The 21,197-nt window shown below is 43.9% G+C and overlaps 1 protein-coding gene across 1 annotated transcript; it reads right to left on the bottom strand.

Annotated features, from left to right (window-relative positions):
• Positions 1–10,851: 10,851 nt before the first annotated feature.
• LOC122927103 (phospholipase A2 inhibitor and Ly6/PLAUR domain-containing protein-like) lies at positions 10,852–20,976 on the bottom strand. The gene is made up of 5 exons (XM_044278688.1): positions 20,909–20,976; positions 20,467–20,580; positions 15,669–15,815; positions 11,584–11,724; positions 10,852–11,272 (listed from the first exon to the last, which is right to left on the bottom strand). Exons 1-5 carry the CDS (start codon positions 20,958–20,960, stop codon positions 11,079–11,081), a joined length of 648 nt encoding a protein of 215 aa, XP_044134623.1. The 5' UTR covers positions 20,961–20,976; the 3' UTR covers positions 10,852–11,078.
• Positions 20,977–21,197: the final 221 nt, after the last annotated feature.

The raw sequence follows: 21,197 nt of genomic DNA, 5'->3' as shown, positions 1-21,197 counted from the left end.
TCCTACATCAGGGTGAAGCTGTCACACCAAGTGCATTTAACCAGCAATAGTCTGTTTATTCTTTGGCCATATACTACATCAGGGGCAAGCTCCGCCCGTCACCAAGTGCATTTAACCCTCAGTAGTGTGGTTGGTCAAGCTGTCACACCAAGTGCATTTAACCAGCAATAGTCTGTTTAATTTTTTGGCCATATACTAAATCAGGGGCAAGCTGCGCCTGTCACCAAGTGCATTTAACCCTCAGTAGTGTGGTTGGTCAAGCTGTCACACCAAGTGCATTTAACCAGCAATAGTCTGTTTATTGTTTGGCCATATACTACATCAGGGGCAAGCTGCGCCTGTCACCAAGTGCATTTAACCCTCAGTAGTGTGGTTATTTTTTGGCCATATCCCAGTCTAATTCTGTCAGTAAACGTATACCTGTCACCCAGCGCCTAAATACTAGGCCTCAAGTTTATATCCAGCTAAATCTGTCATTACTGTTGTGGCTGGTCAAGTTATTTAGTGTCCGTCAAAGCACATTTTTTGTTCTGGGTTGAAATACAATTCCCAATTTAGCAATTTCCTAATTAAGTGGTTTCTGCTGTATCAGGGGTACTTTAAATTTATCCCTAAAAGGGTATATCAGATTCAAGGTGAATATAGGGTCATTCTGAATAACTTCACACACACGCTACTGTGCATTTCCAAGTCTAATTCTGTCAGTAAACCTATACCTGTCACCCAGCGCCTAAATACGTGAGCGTGAGCGTGATAGGAAGATGCGCGAGTAAAAGCGCACGTTGGTAGACGCGCTACTGAGAGCATTCCCAAATGTCACAGGGGAACAAGTGGAAGCCCAAGGCAGAGGAGGAGCAAGTGGTCGCCAAGGCAGCTGTGTCACGGCCAGCTCCTCTGAGGGCAGGGTTAGCATGGCAGAGATGTGGAAAACTTTTGTCAACACGCCACAGCTAACTGCACCACCACCTGATACGCAACGTGTTAGCAGGAGGCAACATTTCACTAACATGGTGGAACAGTACGTGTGCACACCCCTCCACGTACTGACTGATGATTCGGCCCCATTCAACTTCTGGGTCTCTAAATTGTCCACGTGGCCAGAGCTAGCCTTTTATGCCTTGGAGGTGCTGGCCTGCCCGGCGGCCAGCGTTTTGTCTGAACGTGTATTCAGCATGGCAGGGGGCGTCATTACAGACAAACGCAGCCGCCTGTCTACAGCCAATGTGGACAAGCTGACGTTCATAAAAATGTACCAGGCATGGATCCCACAGGACCTGTCCATCCCTTGTGCAGATTAGACATTAACTACCTCCCCTTAACCATATATTATTGTACTCCAGGGCACTTCCTCATTCAATCCTATTTTTATTTTCATTTTACCATTATATTGCGAGGCTACCCAAAGTTGAATGAACCTCTCCTCTGTCTGGGTGCCGGGGCCTAAATATATGCCAATGGACTGTTCCCATGTTGACGTGAAGCCTGATTCTCTGCTATGACATGCCGTTTAATTCTCTGCTGACATGAAGCCAGATTCTCTGTTACGGGACCTCTCTCCTCTGCCTGGGTGCTGGGCCTAAATATATGACAATGGACTGTTGCAGTGGTGGCTGACGTGAAGCCTGATTCTCTGCTATGACATGCAGACTGATTCTCTGCTGACATGAAGCCAGATTCTCTGTTCTCTGTTACGGGACCTCTCTCCTCTGCCTGGGTGCTGGGCCTAAATATATGCCAATGGACTGTTGCAGTGGTGGCTGACGTGAAGCCTGATTCTCTGCTATGACATGCAGACTGATTCTCTGCTGACATGAAGCCAGATTCTCTGTTACGGGACCTCTCTCCTCTGCCTGTGTGCTGGGCCTAAATATATGACAATGGACTGTTGCAGTGGTGGGTGACGTGAAGCCTGATTCTCTGCTATGACATGCAGACTGATTCTCTGCTGACATGAAGACAGATTCTCTGTTACGGGAACTCTCTCCTCTGCCTGGGTGCTGGGCCTAAATATATGACAATGGACTGTTGCACTGGTGGCTGACGTGAAGCCTAATTCTCTGCTATGACATGCAGACTGATTCTCTGCTGACATGAAGCCAGATTCTCTGTTACGGGACCTCTCTCCTCTGCCTGGGTGCCGGGGCCTAAATATCTGAGAATGGACTGTTCCAGTGGTGGGTGACGTGAAGCCAGATTCTCTGCTATGGGACCTCTCTCCAATTGATATTGGTTAATTTTTATTTATTTTATTTTTATTTTTATTCATTTCCCTATCCACATTTGTTTGCAGGGGATTTACCTACATGTTGCTGCCTTTTGCAGCCCTCTAGCCCTTTCCTGGGCTGTTTTACAGCCTTTTTAGTGCCGAAAAGTTCGGGTCCCCATTGACTTCAATGGGGTTCGGGTTCGGGACGAAGTTCGGGTTGGGTTCGGATCCCGAACCCGAACATTTCCGGGAAGTTCGGCCGAACTTCTCGAACCCGAACATCCAGGTGTCCGCTCAACTCTAGTTATGAGCCGAATCAAACAGAGGAGAAATTCCCGCTATGTCCAATCCATTAAATCCCCCCAAGGAGTCCAACTCTTTAAGGCAGAAGAAATTGCTGAACAGTTTAGATTATTCTATAAGTCCCTATAACCTCCCAACCTCGGACCTCTCTAATCCCTCCTCTAGTAGAGAGTCCAATATTAGCTTCTTTCTGGAGACCCTTGACCTCCCTACATTAAATCAGGCACAACAAGAAGCCCTGATTAAACCGTTCACTATCACTGAACTGACCACTGCTATTAAATCTACCCCTAAAGGCAAGTGCCCTGACCCCGACGGTCTCTCCATAACTTATTATTTGGCCTTTAAAAATATCCTACTACCCCACTTACTCCCTGTCTGCAACCTAACGATGTCTAACCATCCAGTTTCCTCTGAAATGACTAAAGCAGTCATAACGATAATCCCCAAAGAAGGCAAAGATCCCACGACTTGCTCTAGCTACCGCCCAATCTCCTTACTTAATATTGACCTTAAGCTTTTAGCCAAGATGTTAGCCTCTAGGCTACAAAACCTGCTTCATGTGTTAATCCACCTAGATCAAGTTGGCTTTGTCAAAGGCGGTGAAGGCAAAGATAATGCCACAAAAATATTAGATGCCCTCTTTTTCGCCTCTCACAAATCCATTCCCCTGGTCTTGCTTGGCATGGACTACGAGAAAGCATTTGATAGAATTGACTGGACTTATATCAGACTAACCTTGTCTAAATTCCAAATACCGGAACAATATATCAATTCTATATTCTCCATGTACAGTTGCTCCTCGGCGTCCGTGTCAATCAATGGGCTTCTCTCCTCCCATTTCCCCATTAGAAATGGGACGAGACCGGGGTGCCCCCTTTCTCCTCCTATTTTCGTCCTAGTAATGGAATCCCTGCTGCAAGCCCTCAGACAGGATAGAGACATTAAGGGTTTGAAAGTGGGGCCTCGTGAATTTAAATTGGCTGCCTTTGCTGATGATTTACTGATCATCACCACTAATCCACAGAGTTCCATGCCCAAGATCCTATCAACACTCAGCCTTTTTGGTTCCCAATTTTAAAGTTAACCCCTCCAAATCCCAGATTTTACATATGGGCCTCTCCTCTGCCATTCTCTCCTCCCTCCAAATAGATTCCCCTTTTAATTGGCAAACCCAACAGCTAACCTACCTGGGGATCAAAATATCTCCTCACTTACCCAATTTATTTCAATTAAATTACAAGCCCCTCCTAGCATCTATGACAGCTCAGATGGACTCTCTAGATTCTCCATATCTTTCCTGGTTTGGAAGAAAGAACATCTATATGTCACTGATCATGCCAAAACTCACATATATGATGCAGGTTCTCCCTATTGATATCCACAATTCCTACTTTACATCCCTGAATAAACATATCCGCAAGTTTATTTGGCAAGGTAAAAACCCTCGTATCTCCTTTGACACTCTGACTAAACCTAAGGCTAGTGGGGGTATAGGCCTTCCGGATCCTAAGTCCTATATGTTTGCTATTCAGCTCTCTAGAGCCATAGATTGGATTAGTAAACCTCCTCATAAATCTTGGCTCTCACTGGAGACTGCTCTTCTCCCTTATTCTCCCCGGGCCCACCTGATGGCCGACAGACCACCCCAGCCCTAAACTCAATACCCAAACCTCTTATACGTAGCTTTTTAAGGGTCTGGGGGGGTTTCTCGTCCAGTTGTGGGGCCCCATTGCCTCTCTGTTCACTCATGCTTATAAAATATATAATTGACTTAGCCCCTAAAGAGCTGAGAGAGAGTTTTCCGCTCCCATATCTCAATTTCTAGATTCTGAGGGATGTATACTTCCTGACCCTGAAATATGCAAAATCCTTGGTACACAGATCCACAACCCCATCTTGTTGCGTTTCCTCAATTACTGAATAGGGTAAAAAGTCCCCCCCAGAAGGAACAAAATGGTTTGTGGAAATGTTATGTAATACGAGATATCCCCCTAAACCTATCTCTATGAACTACAAACGTCTGAAGTCTCCTGCCTCTGCCATTAAGCCTGCAATAGTGGGCATATGGGAAAAAGACCTCCAACGGTCTTTGACACCTCTAGAGATTTCTAGATTACTAATCCTCCATCATAAAATATCTAGATGCATACGTATCCAAGAAAATAGCTATAAGATCCTTATGCATTGGTATAAGACTCCAGACAAAACCTGCAGATATAGCAAAAATGCCTCTGATCTGTGTTGGAGATGCTACAAAGCTAAAGGTTCCTTTTTGCATATTTGGTGGTCATGTGACCTGATCAATCCCTGGTGGCACACAATTACTGAATTATGTGATCAGATATGTCTGACATCCCTTCCCTGCTCTCCTGATCTGACTTTGCTATCATTGGGGTTGGAAGGCATGGACCCATACAAAAGATCACTCTTTACTCTCCTGTTGGCTGCCGCTAGATTGCTCCTGCCGACTCATTGGTTATCCTCAAATATCCCTAGTATTGAACATTGGACCAATAAAGTCGACCAAATATATAGACTAGAGGAAATTTCCCATTGGGAGTCACATTCTAGACCTTCTTTCTTAAAAACTTGGTCACCATGGAAACTATATAGGGACTTTGATTAGAAACAGAGGTCAATACTTGTCCCTCACCTTTTCCCCATTGCCACCCCCTTTCAAATTCCCATATAGGAACTCACTTTCTTATCTATCTCCCCCCTCCACTCCCCCCCCCTAGCCCACACGCACACGCTACCTGAAATAAGACTTTTCTCCTATGAGTCCACCCTCAATTTGACTTATTCATAGATTTTTTTCTTGCTGATACCTGTCATGTTGGGCTTAACCGCCCTTTAGTTGTTTACACTTGTGACGCCTTATGATTAGTGATGATCGCTCTCTTTTTTTATGTCACATGTACTGTTGTATATTTTACCCTTGGGAAAATGTATACTGCTTTGAAAAACTGAAAAGAATAAAAAATAAATTAAAAAAAAGTATGTACTTATCCCTTCATTGTGCCCCTCTCACAATAGTTATGCCCTATCTGTGTCCCTTTCACAGTAGTGATGCCCTATCTATGCACCTTCACAGTTGCAATGCCTTCTTTGTGCCCCCTTCACAGAAATAATCTCCATTGTGCCACCTTCATAGTAATAATGCCCATTGTGCATCCTTAATAGTAGTAATGCCTATTGTGCCCCCTTCACAGTAATAATGCCCATTGTGCTCCCCGCTAGCATCCCCTGGAGCAGCACCAGGGGCGGACCACCCTCCCTTAGCACACCACTGGGGACCTCACTAACAAATATGGTGGAAGTAATTTCCCAATGCATTTGGTCTTACTTACTGTTTATGACCAGGCAAACCTTATTACTACAATCCCTAATGACATGAGAATACACTTTTGACTAGTCCTGAGTGTAATATGTTTGGCCACTAGGGGTCAGCACTTTACTGTATAAATGCATGTTAAATAGCACTTGTGTTGTAGGGGTATTTTACCTAATTAAGTACTGAAAGGTTCTGTCCTTATTAATTATTGTATCACCTTCTATATTATTTGTTTGATATTCCTTGTAACATATGGAGTTAGGGAGAGATGACATAAACAAAATCCTTCAATGTGCTGAGAAGGCTGCATTCCTGAGTGATTATTTCAGAGACATGCATACTGCACACTGGACAATGTTAGGGAGAGGGGCTAAAAAGTATAAACTTTTTTGCCAAAGAAAAATAACTGGAACGCTGCTGAGAACATCATCTAGGTAAGATGTTGTAGGTCACAATCTCTCTCTTGTATCACCATGGGGTGTCGGCTATGTGCTGCGACATGGCGACAGAAGTTTTCATCCATATTGAATTGTGTAGGCTAAGTGATTGATTAGCATTTATACCATATTTTCATCACTTAGCCTATTTAAGCCAATTTATTCTCAAATCCTTAAATACATAATAAAACAGAAGTAGACACGACTTCCCTAGTATTGTTTAGATGCATTGCTCATTACAGTTAGTTAATTATTGATGAATGAATAGGGTTGAGGGAAAACCTGGAAGTTTGGGTTCGCCGGGTTTGGTAGAACTTCGCCGCAAAGTTCAGGTTCGGGACCCGAACTTGACCCCAAACCCCATTAAATTCAATGGGGACCCGAGCTAGAGGGCTGAAAAAGGAAGCAAAAATGGGAGTAAGAACAGGACAATTGCCTTGCAAACAAATGTGGATAAGGAAATGACTTAAAATAACAAAGAATATAAAAAAAGTTAAAAATAATGATCTTGAACTAGGAGGCGGAGGTCAAAGTGGAGTATGAGGTTGAGGAGATGGTGGACATTGCAGTGTAGGTGGAAGCCGTGGTGGAGGAAGAGGAGGTAGCCAACACTGTTTTTGTAGTTTTTTATATATATATTTTTTCCTTTATTTTATTTATTTATGTATTTATTTATTTTTATAACTTTGGGAAGACCCCAAAACATTGGGAAATAGAAAAGAGAATGCAAAGAGAAAGTGCACTGGAGTGTAACAATGGCTGGGTGCGGCCCTTATACTTGTCTATTCTGCACAAGGTACGGACAAGTCCTGTGGGATCCATGCCTGGTTCAATTTAATGAATGTGAGCTTGTCCACGTTGGCTGTGGACATGCAGCTGTGCTGGTCTGTGATCACCCCCCCCCCCCACCATGCTAAACACACGTTCAGACAATACACTAGCAAGTAAAGGGCAAGCTCAGGCCATGTGTCCAATTCTGAGGTGCTGGTGGTGCCCTGGGCTGTGTTGGTAACTTCTTTCTCCTCCTCTGCCTTCGCCTTGTGCTTCCACTGAGCCCCTGGTGTCAAGTGGGAATGCCATCAGCAGCGTGTCTACCAGCGCGCGCTTCTACTCACATATCTTCCGATTATGCTCCAGTGACGGAATTAAGGATGGCACGTTGTCCTTGTAGCGGATATCCAGCAGGGTGGCCACCCAATAATCAGCACTGGTTAGAATGTGGGCAACTCAGCGTTTGTTGCGCAGGTACTGCAGCATGTAGTCGCTCATGTGTGCCAGGCTGCGCAAAGGCAACGACAAGCTGTCCTCTGTGGGAGGTGTATCGTCTGTGTCCTCTGTATCCCAACCATGCTCCAGTAATGCCCATCATCCTCCTCCTTCTTATCCTCTAGAACTGTGCCCTGGCTGTACAATTGTGTACATGGCCTCTGTTTGTGCAGGAACCCACCCTCCAAGCTACTTGTGAATGACTAGCCTGGTAACCGTGGAAATGATCCGTCTTCCTCCTCGTCTTTCTCATGTGCCACATCCTCTTCCATCATCGCCCAAAGTGTTTTTTCAAGGAGACGTGGGATAGTAACGCTAAGAATGGTGTCATCGCCACTGGCCATGTTGGTGGAGTACCTTCGAAACAGCGCAACACGGCAAACACGTCCCACATGGAGCCCCACTCGTTGGTGCTGAAGTGGTGCTGTTCCGCAGAGTGACTCACCCGTGCGTGCTGCAGCTGAACCTCCACTATCGCCTGCTGCTGCTCGCACAGTCTCTCCAGCATGTGCAAGGTGGAGTTCCATCTTGAGGGACATTTCTCATATGAAGCAGTGAGCGAGAAGACCGAAGTTACGCTGCAGCGCAGACAAGCGAGCAGCAGCAGGCTGAGAACGCCAAAAGCACGAACAGAAGGCCTGCACATTCTACAGCAGCTCTGACATATTAGGGTAATTTTTCAGGAACCTCTGCACCACCAAATTCAGCACATGCGCCAGGCAAGGGATTTGCATCAAACCGTCTAGGCCCAGAGCTGCTACGAGATTTCACCCATTATCGCTCACCACCAGGCCGGTTTTGAGGCTCACTGGCACCAAGCACTCATCGGTCTGTTGTTCCATGCCCATCCACAGCTCCTGCGCGGTGTGGGTTTTTTCCCCCAAACAGATGAGTTTCAAAACAGCCTGCTGTCGTTTTCCCCTGGCTGTGCTGAAGTTGGTGGTGAAGGTGTTACGCTGTCCGGAAGAGGAGGCGGTAGAGGAGGAAGCAGAGTAGGAGAAGGTGACAAGAGGCAAACAGAAATGTCCTGTAATCCTCGGTGGCGGAAGGACATGCGCCAAACTGCTATACACCTCAGGCCCAGCCACCACTGCAGTTACCCAGTGTGCAGTTAGGGAGATATAACGTCCCTGCCCGTGCTTACTGGTCCACGTATCGGTGGTTATGTGGACCTTGCCACAGATGGCGTTGCACAGTGCACACCTAATTTTGTCCGCCACTTGGTTGTACAGGACAGGGATGGCTAGCTTGGAAAAGTAGTGGCAGCTGGGTACCATGTACTGTGGGACAGCCACTGCCATAAGGTTTTTAAAAGTCTCCATCTCCACCAGACAGAATGACAGAATTTCAAGTGACAGGAATTTTGAAATGCTGGCATTCAGGGCCAAGGATCGCGGGTGGATAGGGGGGTACTTTCTCTTTAGTGTTTGGGAGATGTACAGCTGAACGCTTCTATGAGACAGTGTGGAGATGCTTGGTGACAATGTCGGAAGTGGTGGCGTTGCTGCCACATCCTCTGTTTGTGGGGTGGCAGGTGCCACTGTCACTGCAGAGGGGGAGGAAGAGGCCGAGACTGCAGCAGAAGAGGGAGAAGAAAAAGCCTGAGATCTTTTGTGGTTTTTGAGGTGTTAAATCCACTGCAGCTCGTGCTTTGCATTTAGATGCCTGGTCATGCAGGTGGTGTTCAGGTTTAGAAAATGTATGCCTCTCTTCAGACTCTGATTGCACAGCGTACAAACCACTCTGGTCTTCAGCACCTGAAGAACTGCCACGCCAGGGAACTCCTTGGAGCTGGCTTTGGTGTGCTCAGTCCCTCGGTGCGGTGGGCAGTAGCAGGTGTACTCGCTAAGGGACGTCAGTGCAGCTGGTGCTGTGTGACCACCACCTCTTCCTCCGAACTGCACACGTCACTCGCATGACCATGATTCCATGTGGGGTCTAGGACCTCATCATCCTCCACATCATCTTCCACCCACTCTTCACCCCTGCCCTCATTACCGGTCTGCAGACTGCAGAAAGCCGCAGCAGTTGGCATTTGTGTTTCGTCATCATCAGATCCTGAAACATAAGTGGTTGGACATCGGTGCACTCAATCTCTTCCACTTCTGGGACAGGGATGTGGACGGCCCATGGAAATTCTGCCAGCAGTCATCAAAAAGCATAAGAGACGGCTGCATGACTTGGGGCTCAGACTGCTTGGCTGATTTGCAAGGGGGTGAGGTGAAAGACAGATGCCCATAGGCTGCAGGTGCCAAATCTGCGCTATCAGCAGGGACCAGGTGGGAGACAATGTGAAGGAACTGGAGGCACTGTCAGCCAACCAATCTACTACCGCCTCTACTTGATCTGACCTTACCATTCGTACACCCGTACTCGGTCATACAAAATAACGCTGAACGTTCTGTCGCCTACGTGCACCTGAGGAAGGAGTTTCATTTGGGTATGTAGCTGGCACAGATTGACCACGTCATCTCCCTGCAACAGGAGCTCCACCAACACCAGCAGCACGATGACCAGGGCCACATCCCGAATTTGATGCTCTCCTCATTCTTTGAGGTCAACAGATTGATTAACTATATTATTTTCCCTGGCACGTATTCATTGCAGGTGTACCTCACACCAAAAATGGGTATATGTCACACACCGAACTAACAGACGTATTAACTATATTATTTTGCCTGGCACTTTTGCAGTGCAGGTGTACCTAACACAATAAATGGGTATATTTCACCCTCTGAACTATAAGATGGATTAGCTATATTACTTTCCCTGTCATGTATGCAGTGCAGGTGTACTTCACACAATAAATTGGTATATGTCACCCACCGAACTAACAGATGGATTTATTTTTATCTTTCTGTGTCAGGGGTGCAAAGCTGGTGTGTTGCACCCACAAAAAATTGCTATAGGTCACCCACAGAATTAACAGCCAGATGAGATGCCTAACACTCTCCCTCACTTCAGCTGCCTGCTCCCTGTCTCTGCACTATTCAGAGCTGATGGGCGGGGCTACACGTGATCCAGCTTATATAGAGGTTGGGTCACATGAAGGAGCGGCCAATCACAGCCATGCCATTACTAGGCAAGGCTGTGATGGCTTCTAAGTGCCCACAGCTTTAAAGCTTGTTGATTGGCTGCACTGCAGCCTTTCAATAAGCTTTATTAAATGCCCGAACACTGAACTTGAACCCTAACTTTTCCGGCAAAGTTCTGGTTCGGGTCCGGGTACCAAAAATCGTAAAGTTCAGTACGGGCCTAAACTTTACAGTTAGGGTTCACTTAACACTATTGATGAGAGAATCTTGGTTTGTAAATTTGTTTATTAAAAAAAATCTTGAAATATTAATGGAAGTGGTTTCCAAAACATAGATGCTGAAGATAATTTTATGTTACTTGTGGATGTGGATATTTTCCAGCCAAGGTTTAAAAAAATAAATAAATAAATAAATAAACCAATATAAAAATATTCTGCATTGTAAATATTTTTTGTTTCTCTTGGCCTCATTCATCCTAAGATCTTTAACCTTTGTTAGAAGAACAGTTTCAGCAGTAGAAGACACACAATGGCTGGAGCCAGAACAGTTGTATGGGCACTTAGGCCACCGCTGGTGCAGATAAACTTAATATCCCTTATAACTCCTCCAGCGCTTGCGGATTGGCTTCCAAGGTTACAGATAGACTCTGTCGCGCACCCTCGGATGGCTGATGAAGCTGACGCTGATCCTGCAAAAGACACAACATCATTTAACACAACACTAAACCTCATATATACGAGGATTCTCTAACCTCTTGACAAGATATACTATTCCCAGTACAGCTCTAGGAGAAGAAAGCTGCACTGTGATTGAACATTTTGTTTTTGTTTTTGTTACTTGTTTTTTCTATAAAAACATTATCTTAAATGAGGTTTATTTATTATATATCAGTCTCGAAGATTTTGTACCCACAGCAAATGTGTTCTTTCTTATTTTTGCCTTTGGCCCATCATATCCTGAGAATTGTGGTGCCAGATGAAAATGAACCATTTTTTGTACCTGACTCATGAGTTGTCTGGAGAAGACACATATTCTCATCCCCTGTGCATTCTATAGTATCAGCAGTGTGACACCGGGCGGAGTCATCGGACTTGCAGGATCGGCAGACCAGTCCATTGGTGTAAGAGCTTCTTATTGGCACTGGAAGCAAACAGGTGAAAGATGAAACACTGTACAAGAAGCATCCATTTCCATGTATAAACCACAGGTATTACTAGAGGGAGTACATGTATTACTGCACCTCCATATTTCCATTGGGGGCAAATACATTAATGAGGCAGAAAAATATTTTCCTTATCATAGGGATTTTTTTTTTCTTGAGTTCAAATATAGCATCAGAATAAACCACTGGACCAACTATTTAGTATAACATGTTAGTTCCCTTTAAAATTCAGGGGTGTGCACACGTAGATATCAAGCCATACATCTAAGCTCTTACCACTTACTGCTGTCTACAACTCAAACATTTCTCATATCAGCTCCGTCCTCAACCCTGAGTCAATCAACATGTTAATACATGCCCTCATCATCTCCTGCCTGGACTATTGCAACATTCTCCTCTGTGACCTCCCATCTAACTCTCTCGCACCCCTCTAACCTGTGAAACCATTCCTCCTCTGTCAATTCCTTCACTGGCTCTCAAGTGCCCAGTGTCTCAAGTGTCCCCTCTGTACATCTCTGACCTACTCTCCTGATACATTCTCACAGGACCTCCCTCCTACTTTGCACTCCTATTTTCTTTACTCACAATCATCTGCTAAATTTCTCACACATCTAACTTACTCTGGAACCCACTACCCCAGCACATCAGACCCTCCCCCACAATTCAAACCTTCAGAAACAACCAGAAATCCCAACAAAAAAGTCATGCAACCTAAAATAACCTTGCTACCACTACACAGCTACTGTCTCCTTCCCTCTTCCATTGTAGACTGTAAGCCCTCACAGGCAGGCCCCTGTCCCCCTTTGTACCAGGTCTGTTGATGTGATTACGCTTGCTGAGTTTGCTTTGTTTTATATGTATGTATATTATACCCTTTTTTAGATTTGCGCAAACCTAAAATAAATAACGCCTAAAAATGAAAAAATAAAATAAATATATCATTGGGCACCATAGCAAAACTGAAAAGGCTCTCCCTCGCCTAATTTCTATCTTGGCAAAAGTGGAACAGGGGCTTAATTAAAATGGCATTTATTATAAACATATTACTCATATTTACAACAGACAAGTAGAATAAATATATTGATGAATCTCCCAGATACAGCTCAAGGACTCCTTGCTTCACTTCAGTAGCTGTTAAGACTTGAAGCTTGTAGTCACCATGAATGGAGCTCAGTGTAGGGGTATTTTTACCATTTAACTCAACGGGAACTAGAAAATATTTGTATACACAGAGCTCCCCCTAGTGGTGACTGAAAGAAAATAATCTGGATCTACATTTGGTAACGGGAGAAGGTGTAGGCCGCCTCTCTCCAAGTTTTAATGACTGATGTTCTGATTCCATGGTTAGTAAACCACTGCCATTGAAAACGCTTCAATTTCTACTTGACAACTGGATGAAATTCCAATGGTTCCACGGTACCATGATATCCTTTGTTTTTACCATAGCTGCATTGGTGATTTGTTGTCTTGACTTGTGACTGTGGCAGCCAATCACTGGGCATATTGTATTGATGATGTCATTTAGAATGTCACATCAACTCTGCCATCTGTGACTACATGGACGGTGGAGTGGAGTAAAACATTACTGAGAAACCGAGCAATCTTTGGCATTAAAACAAGAGTTTTGAAAGGCAAGAGAATAGGGAGGATTATTTTTTATGGGAGAAAGAAAAAGTTGAATTTTTGGTATAAACACCAGATTAGCAACTTACTTTTTTTGTAAATATAGATTTAATATAATTTGGTGACAATTATGACGCCGCTGGTGTAGATTTATAAAAAACAAAATGGCTGCACACCATTATACATACAAACAATAGAGCTAAAAAATGGGGGTCATTCTAAATAAAAGTGATACAATACCTACTATAAATGAGTTAATGGAAGCTCTTAGCGCACATAGTTGCTCAAACGTGTGTCGGGCCCATCTACTATTTATTTAGAATGACCCCTATTTCTTAGCTCTATTGTTTGTACAGTACAGACCAAAAGTTGGGACACACCTTCTCATTCAAAGAGTTTTCTTTATTTTCATGACTATGAAAATTGTAGATTCACACTGAAGGCATCAAAACTATGAATTAACACATGTGGAATTATATACATAACAAAAAAGTGTGAAACAACTGAAAATATGTCATATTCTAGGTTCTTCAAAGTAGCCACTTTTTGCTTTGATTACTGCTTTGCACACTCTTGGCATTCTCTTGATGAGCTTCAAGAGGTAGTCCCCTGAAATGGTTTTCACTTCACAGGTGTGCCCTGTCAGGTTTAATAAGTGGGATTTCTTTCCTTATAAATGGGGTTGGGACCATCAGTTGCGTTGTGGAGAAGTCAGGTGGATACACAGCTGATAGTCCTACTGAATAGACTGTTAGAATTTGTATTATGGCAAGAAAAAAGCAGCTAAGTAAAGAAAAACGAGCGGCCATCATTACTTTAAGAAATGAAGGTCAGTCAGTCTGAAAAATTAGGAAAACTTTAAAAGTGTCCCCAAGTGCAGTCACAAAAACCATCAAGCACTACAAAGAAACTGGTTCACATGCGGACCGCTCCAGGAAAGGAAGACCAAGAGTCACCTCTGCTGCGGAGGAGAAGTTCATCCGAGTCACCAGCCTCAGAAATCGCAGGTTAACAGCAGCTCAGATTAGAGACCAGGTCAATGCCACACAGAGTTCTAGCAGCAGACACATCTCTAGAACAACTGTTAAGAGGAGACTGTGTGAATCAGGCCTTCATGGTAGAATATCTGCTAGGAAACCACTGCTAAGGACAGGCAACAAGCAGAAGAGACTTGTTTGGGCTAAAGAACACAAGGAATTGACATTAGACCAGTGGAAATCTGTGCTTTGGTCTGATGAGTCCAAATTTGAGATCTTTGGTTCCAACCACCGTGTCTTTGTGCGACGCAGAAAAGGTGAACGGATGGACTCTACATGCCTGGTTCCCACCGTGAAGCATGGAGGAGGAGGTGTGGTGGTGTGGGGGTGCTTTGCTGGTAACACTGTTGGGGATTTATTCAAAATTGAAGGCATACTGAACCAGCATGGCTACCACAGCATCTTGCAGCGGCATGCAATTCCATCCGGTTTGCGTTTAGTTGGACCATCATTTATTTTTCAACAGGACAATGACCCCAAACACACCTCCAGGCTGTGTAAGGGCTATTTGACCATGAAGGAGAGTGATTGGGTGCTGCGCCAGGTGACCTGGCCTTCACAGTCACCGGACCTGAACCCAATCGAGATGGTTTGGGGTGAGATGGACCGCAGAGTGAAGGCAAAAGGGCCAACAAGTGCTAAGCATCTCTGGGAACTCCTTCAAGACTGTTGGAAGACCATTTCAGGTGACTACCTCTTGAAGCTCATCAAGAGAATGCCAAGAGTGTGCAAAGCAGTAATCAAAGCAAAAGGTGGCTACTTTGAAGAACCTAGAATATGACATATTTTCAGTTGTTTCACGCTTTTTTGTTATGTATATAATTCCACATGTGTTAATTCATAGTTTTGATGCCTTCAGTGTGAATCTATAATTTTCATAGTCATGAAAATAAAGAATACTCTTTGAATGAGAAGGTGTGTCCAAACTTTTGGTCTGTACTGTGTGTATAATGACGTGTAGCCATTTAGTTTTTTATAATTAAGTTTGCTTCATTGATATGCAGCTGTGATTCTGAAGGTTCTAGTCTAAATTCTTTTGCTGGTGTAGATTTGCTATTCTGGTGCACAAACTGCCAGAAGATTTACCAATTTTATGAAGAGGTCCACTCATGTTAACAAATTTGTCACGTCTTACTCCAGAACACTGGCACATGTTGCGCTCATCATAATGAACCCCCGACCCTCCCCAAATATATTTTGGTCATTATTTTAATGACTTTAATCCAGCATTGCGGCAGAAAACTGGAAAACAGATGACTTACATGATGGAAGACTAGGAGTGCAGTTGTCAGAGTTGCAGCATGAAGTGCCCATCCTGATATTTCCATGTTGTATGCCCACAGTGCCCCGGAAGCCACATTGAGTTGCAAGTGTGCATGATCTGGTCAAAGATATGGACTTCAATCCAGCTGAAAATAAACAAAAACATAGAAAATGTTTTCTTTCTTGATTCATTTATATATTCTTCAAGGGACCTTTTTAGTAGAAAGGTTCCCTGACAATAATCAGATCACAAAGTTTTTCCTGCTATGATTTTCAGCAATCAGTTATAAGGGCTGAGAAACCTGACAAAAGGTGTACAACTTTCTTGCAGCACCACCGCAGGAGAAGTTACTGTAGATATGACACAGTCTCTGTATAGTGCAGGACAGGACAGTTCCTGCAGAGGAAGACATGCTCTTTGTAATCATTCTGACCAAGAGATGACAATCCTGGCCAGAGGACCACCCCACCTTGATTATCTCAGAATTTCCTAATAGGGTTAAGAAAATGGGTTCTAAAAAAGGCATAAAAACAATATCAATTTGGTATTTCATTAATCGTACTGACCCATAGAATATCATTCACATGTTATTTAAGGCAAACAGGAAATGTAACAGAAATTTAAAAAAATATTAAAAAAAAAAAATGGTGGAATTGCTTTTCCCTCCACGAAAAAAGTAAACAGAATATAACTATTTTTCAGTGCACTACAAATGCAACCCTTCCCTCAAAACCAAGCCCTTATATGGCGAGGATGACAGATAAAATCTAAAAAATTGCTCTTGGAAAATTGGGAATGAAAAGAAAAAATGCTGTGCCCTGCAGGTCAAAATAGGTCGGGGTAAGGGTTGGTAGCATAGTGATAAGAGGTGAGGGTTCTGCATGCTGCACAGTGGTCTCTAAGTTTTGTCATGTACATTTCCTCTTAAAGACTTTTTCTGGAATTGGGAGCTGTGTTAAAGTACCCTGGCACCCACTATACTATGGACGGAGCCTTCTGTTTCCTGCTCCATCTACTCTACAGCTTCCAGCTCTGGTACACTGCTCAAAAGAACTGAAACTCAGGCTTACCTCAAGGTGCACAGATGGTGACACTTCCTAACCCTCTGGCAGTGATGTTTTAAAATTATGTTACTGTACACCGTACATTTTATACTATTCTATGACTTTTTGCTGTTGAAATCTGTCATAACCTGCAGGGCTTTGGAGCACTTGGGTCTGGAAGAGCGACGGGGCCGGCCCAGTGTACACTGATGAAGAGCTGCCAACCCATTGAGTGTGTTATATCAAACGTTGCTTGAGAAACTCGCAACCATCGCACATTAAGCGTCTGTGAACTAAACGCAAACATCCTTGTTTTACAGTTTCCGTCTGTTGTTTCCTCTGTGCTCCTGACTCTGACTCAGGCGCGACCCCCAAACACTTCTGTTTGGGCAGAAAACAGACTTGGATTTTGTAATTAAATTTTTTGCAAATTTTTCCATTTTTTATAAGGCATGGTCCTTTGGTTCTAGGTCCCACATCTGCCTGCGGCACGTTTATAGACTTTTCTAACATCTAAAGACTGAAAACCTGTACGGATTTAGTCCTGCTCACGAAGAAGCTGGAATTGTCACGGTGCATCAGTATAGACCAGTGGCAACTCTAGGATCAATATATAGGGGGGCACATAAGATACCACAGTCAAAAATGGGGGGCACTAATAATTTCCCCCACTTAATCATACTACTGAAAAAAATGAAATAAGTATATATAAATAAGATGACAAAATACGAGAGTATTGCGGTCTGCAGGGATACATTATTGTACTAACCTAATACTTAGAAGACAAGCTTTCAAGAGTTTCCCTTTCTTCCTCGGTTTTGCTTCAGACCTGAGAAAGAGAGAAACACTCTCCAAAACCTTTCTTTATAGTTTAAAGCAGTTTCTGCAAACACCAGGGTGGTGTGAATAATCCCATATGTTAAACAGTCACTAAAGACCAATGAACAGGCGCTCACAGGCTTATTCATAGAAGGGAACAATCTAGGATCTGTGGATGGCGCACTGTTATGGGGGATCTGTGGATGTCACACTGTTATGGGGCTCTGTGGATGACACTGTTATGGGGATCTGTGGATGACACTGTTATGGGGGGATATGTGGATGACATTGTTATGGGGGATCTGTGGATGACACTGTTATGGGGGATCTGTGGATGACACTGTTATGGGGGATCTGTGGATGACACTGTTATGGGGGGATCTGTGTATGACACACTGTTATGGGGGCATCTGTGAATGACACACTGTCATGGGGGATCTATGTATGACACACTGTTATGGGGGATCTGTGGATGTCACACTGTTATGGGGGATCTGTGGATGACACTGTTATGGGGCTCTGTGGATGACACTGTTATGGGGATCTGTGGATGACACTGTTATGGGGGGATATGTGGATGACATTGTTATGGGGGATCTGTGGATGACACTGTTATGGGGGATCTGTGGATGACACTGTTATGGGGGGATCTGTGTATGACACACTGTTATGGGGGCATCTGTGAATGACACACTGTCATGGGGGATCTATGTATGACACACTGTTATGGGGGCATCTGTAGATGACACTGGTATTGGGGGATCTGTGGATGACACACTGCACACTGTTATGGAGGGCATCTGTGGATGACACTGCTATGGGGGGATCTGTGGATGACACACTGCACACTGTTATGGAGGGCATCTGTGGATGACACTGCTATGGGGGGATCTGTGGATGACACACTGCACACTGTTATGGAGGGCATCTGTGGATGACACTGCTATGGGGGGATCTGTGGATGACACTGTTATGGGGAATCTGTGGATGAACCACTGTTATGGGGGGGATCTGTGGATGACACATAGCAAACCAGAAATAAGTTCTGACAAGTAAAAGAAATTATAAGGAATTATATCTAATAATTGGAGATCACCAATGTGGCAACTTGCAATTATGACAGCTGAAAAACAAGGCAGTTTCTGCTCATTTGCATGTCTTTCTCATATGCCAATGTTTATGCAAATTAGTTTTACATGACAAAACTATATAGAAAGGTTATTGAATATTATGTTAGGACAATCGGAAAACTTTTTGTCGCCTAATGATATTGATCTAGGTGTGCAGGTCCACCCAAGCAATCCAACAGATGCAAAATAACTTTGAGGTTTACTGGTTCTCAGTCAGATGAGAGCTGGTTTGGAATATCTCATAGTGCACAAGGCTGTCATTGTAAGGTATGCTGGCTGTTATCTGTCTCATGGATAGATGGATGGCTTGTACATACCTGGCTTTTGGCATATAGCCTTTGTGTGGTTGTCTATTGTATGTCGTACATGATAGGAGTCTAAGATGCATCCAGCTATCCTCTTAATGCTGTTGCCAAACCATTTTGATGGGGTTTCCATCAATTTCTAACCCTTTTTTCTGAACTAGACACCCTCTTCTCTTCTGAGCAGGGGGTGCCTGGTTGTCTACCCATTGACTTCCATTGTATTAAATTGCATTCAAGCACCCAAATTATTCGGCCGAGCACTCGGATCTGCTGAGCATAGCAATGCTCGAGCTGAACAGGTATTCATCGATCATCACTAGTCACCACCAGCATTGCTGCTCATTGGCTACCTGCTACAAAAGTCAGGAGAGTAAAGGACACTTTGCAGATGGAACGGAGGATGCAGTTGGAGGAGTGATTTTACAGCAGGGGCTGGTAGTAGTGCCACGGGCCCCCTCCCCCCGCCGGGCCTCGGTCGCACCGTCTGCGAACGTGATGGTTACGCCCCTGACGGCCAGAGTTTTAAAGGGAATCAGCGGGGGGGGGCATGGAATAACCTAGAGGGGGCAATGGCCCCCTGTAGCAACACCTATGGTGTAGACAATCCTCTGTGAGTCTGTCCTGATTCTCTTTGTGGTATTTTTAGCTTTTATTACAATGTATCACTGCAGGTAAAATGTATCAATTTCGACTCCAGACTGCTTAAAGGGTTTCTACCACCAGATTTTGACCTATTTAGCTGTCTGACACTAGCGATCTGCTAGTGTCTGCTGTACCTAACTGTGTTCTTGTATTACCTTTGTATGCTGTGGGCGTCTTTTCAGCACCTAGAGGCTCTGTCTACTCACCATGTCCCTTCAGCCCGCCCCTCTTCTCTAGATTGACAGCCTACTTCGCTCCATCTCGGCTGAATTCGGTCCGACAGTCACTGCGCCTGCGCTGAATACAGAAGCGCACGGCACAGGCGTGAGAATTCGGCCGAGATGGAGCGAAGTAGGCTGTCAATCTAGAGAAGAGGGGCGGGCTGAAGGGACATGGTGAGTAGACAGAGCCTCTAGGTGCTGAAAAGACGCCCACATAGCACCTAGAGGCTTATTTGCATATCAATAAAAGTATGTTTTTAAGGTTAACTGCAGCAGACAAAGGTAATACAAGAACGCGGTTAGGTACAGCAGACACTAGCAGATCGCTAGTGTCAGACAGCTAAATAGGTCAAAATCTGGTGGCAAAAACCCTTTAAGTCACAGAGGATTGTCTAGACCACAGACATTTGTAGCAATGTGATGCTTCTTAGGTTTTCAGCCCCTGGATGCAAACAGGAATGTCCCCAATATACCCATTCACTGACAGCAAACGGTGGTATTAAAAATAATTGGTAACTGAGAAATAAGGTATATCGGAAAGTTACAGAACTGTATGCAACAATTATGCTTGAGTTACATAAGAGTCAAATCTCCTCCTAACCTTTTGAAATAATTGAATTAAATCAGACAACTCACCAGCGATGGTTTCTCTGTATGTAGTTCCACAATGTTGTCCTGAAGAACAGGTCAAGCTGGGACCGGAGCATGTCGCTTCATTAGAAAAACAATGTGTACACGAAAGAGCATAGCCTAAAGAGATGGTACAGAATCAGGACATTCATACTTTTTTTTCTGATGCCACGTTCTGAGATCAGCAGCATCTGGGAACGATGTCTAATAGCTTATCTCCTACTATGAACAGGAGCCGAGGTAAAGGTTTACCAGGAATTGGGAGGGTTTACATTAAGAAAAGATCATACATGTTATATAACTATTACTTTCATCATTTGTTTTATTATTTCATATTATTAGTAATACTGTGTATAATCGTTAACAATATTATCAATAAAGCCATAAAATACAAAATATAAAACAAAAGATAAATAATTCAGGTCTTAAAACCTTTCTGGAAACTTACTTGTTGCTACAAGAGCTGAGAGGAGGCAGAGTATTCCAAACAGGGAGCTCATGGCTCTTACAGCACGTAATGTGAGAGGAGAACCTTGGCCGAGGTTCTTAATTTATTATTTTTAGGGTGGGGCATGGGAGGAACTACATTTCAAAATCATAAAAAAAAAATGAAAACCTCCCCACCAAGGAACAAACCCAGCTTTACCTTCTCTCATATTATTGTGCCAGTATATTTTTGTTAAACACCTTAGTTTTGTAAAAAGAGCTTAAAAGTTCTGTATTTTAATGTTAAATAT

Source organism: Bufo gargarizans, chromosome 2 (genome assembly GCF_014858855.1).
Source record: "Bufo gargarizans isolate SCDJY-AF-19 chromosome 2, ASM1485885v1, whole genome shotgun sequence".
In the NCBI taxonomy this organism is placed as follows: Eukaryota; Metazoa; Chordata; class Amphibia; order Anura; family Bufonidae; genus Bufo; species Bufo gargarizans.
This window is presented reverse-complemented; position numbering and strand designations above follow the sequence as displayed.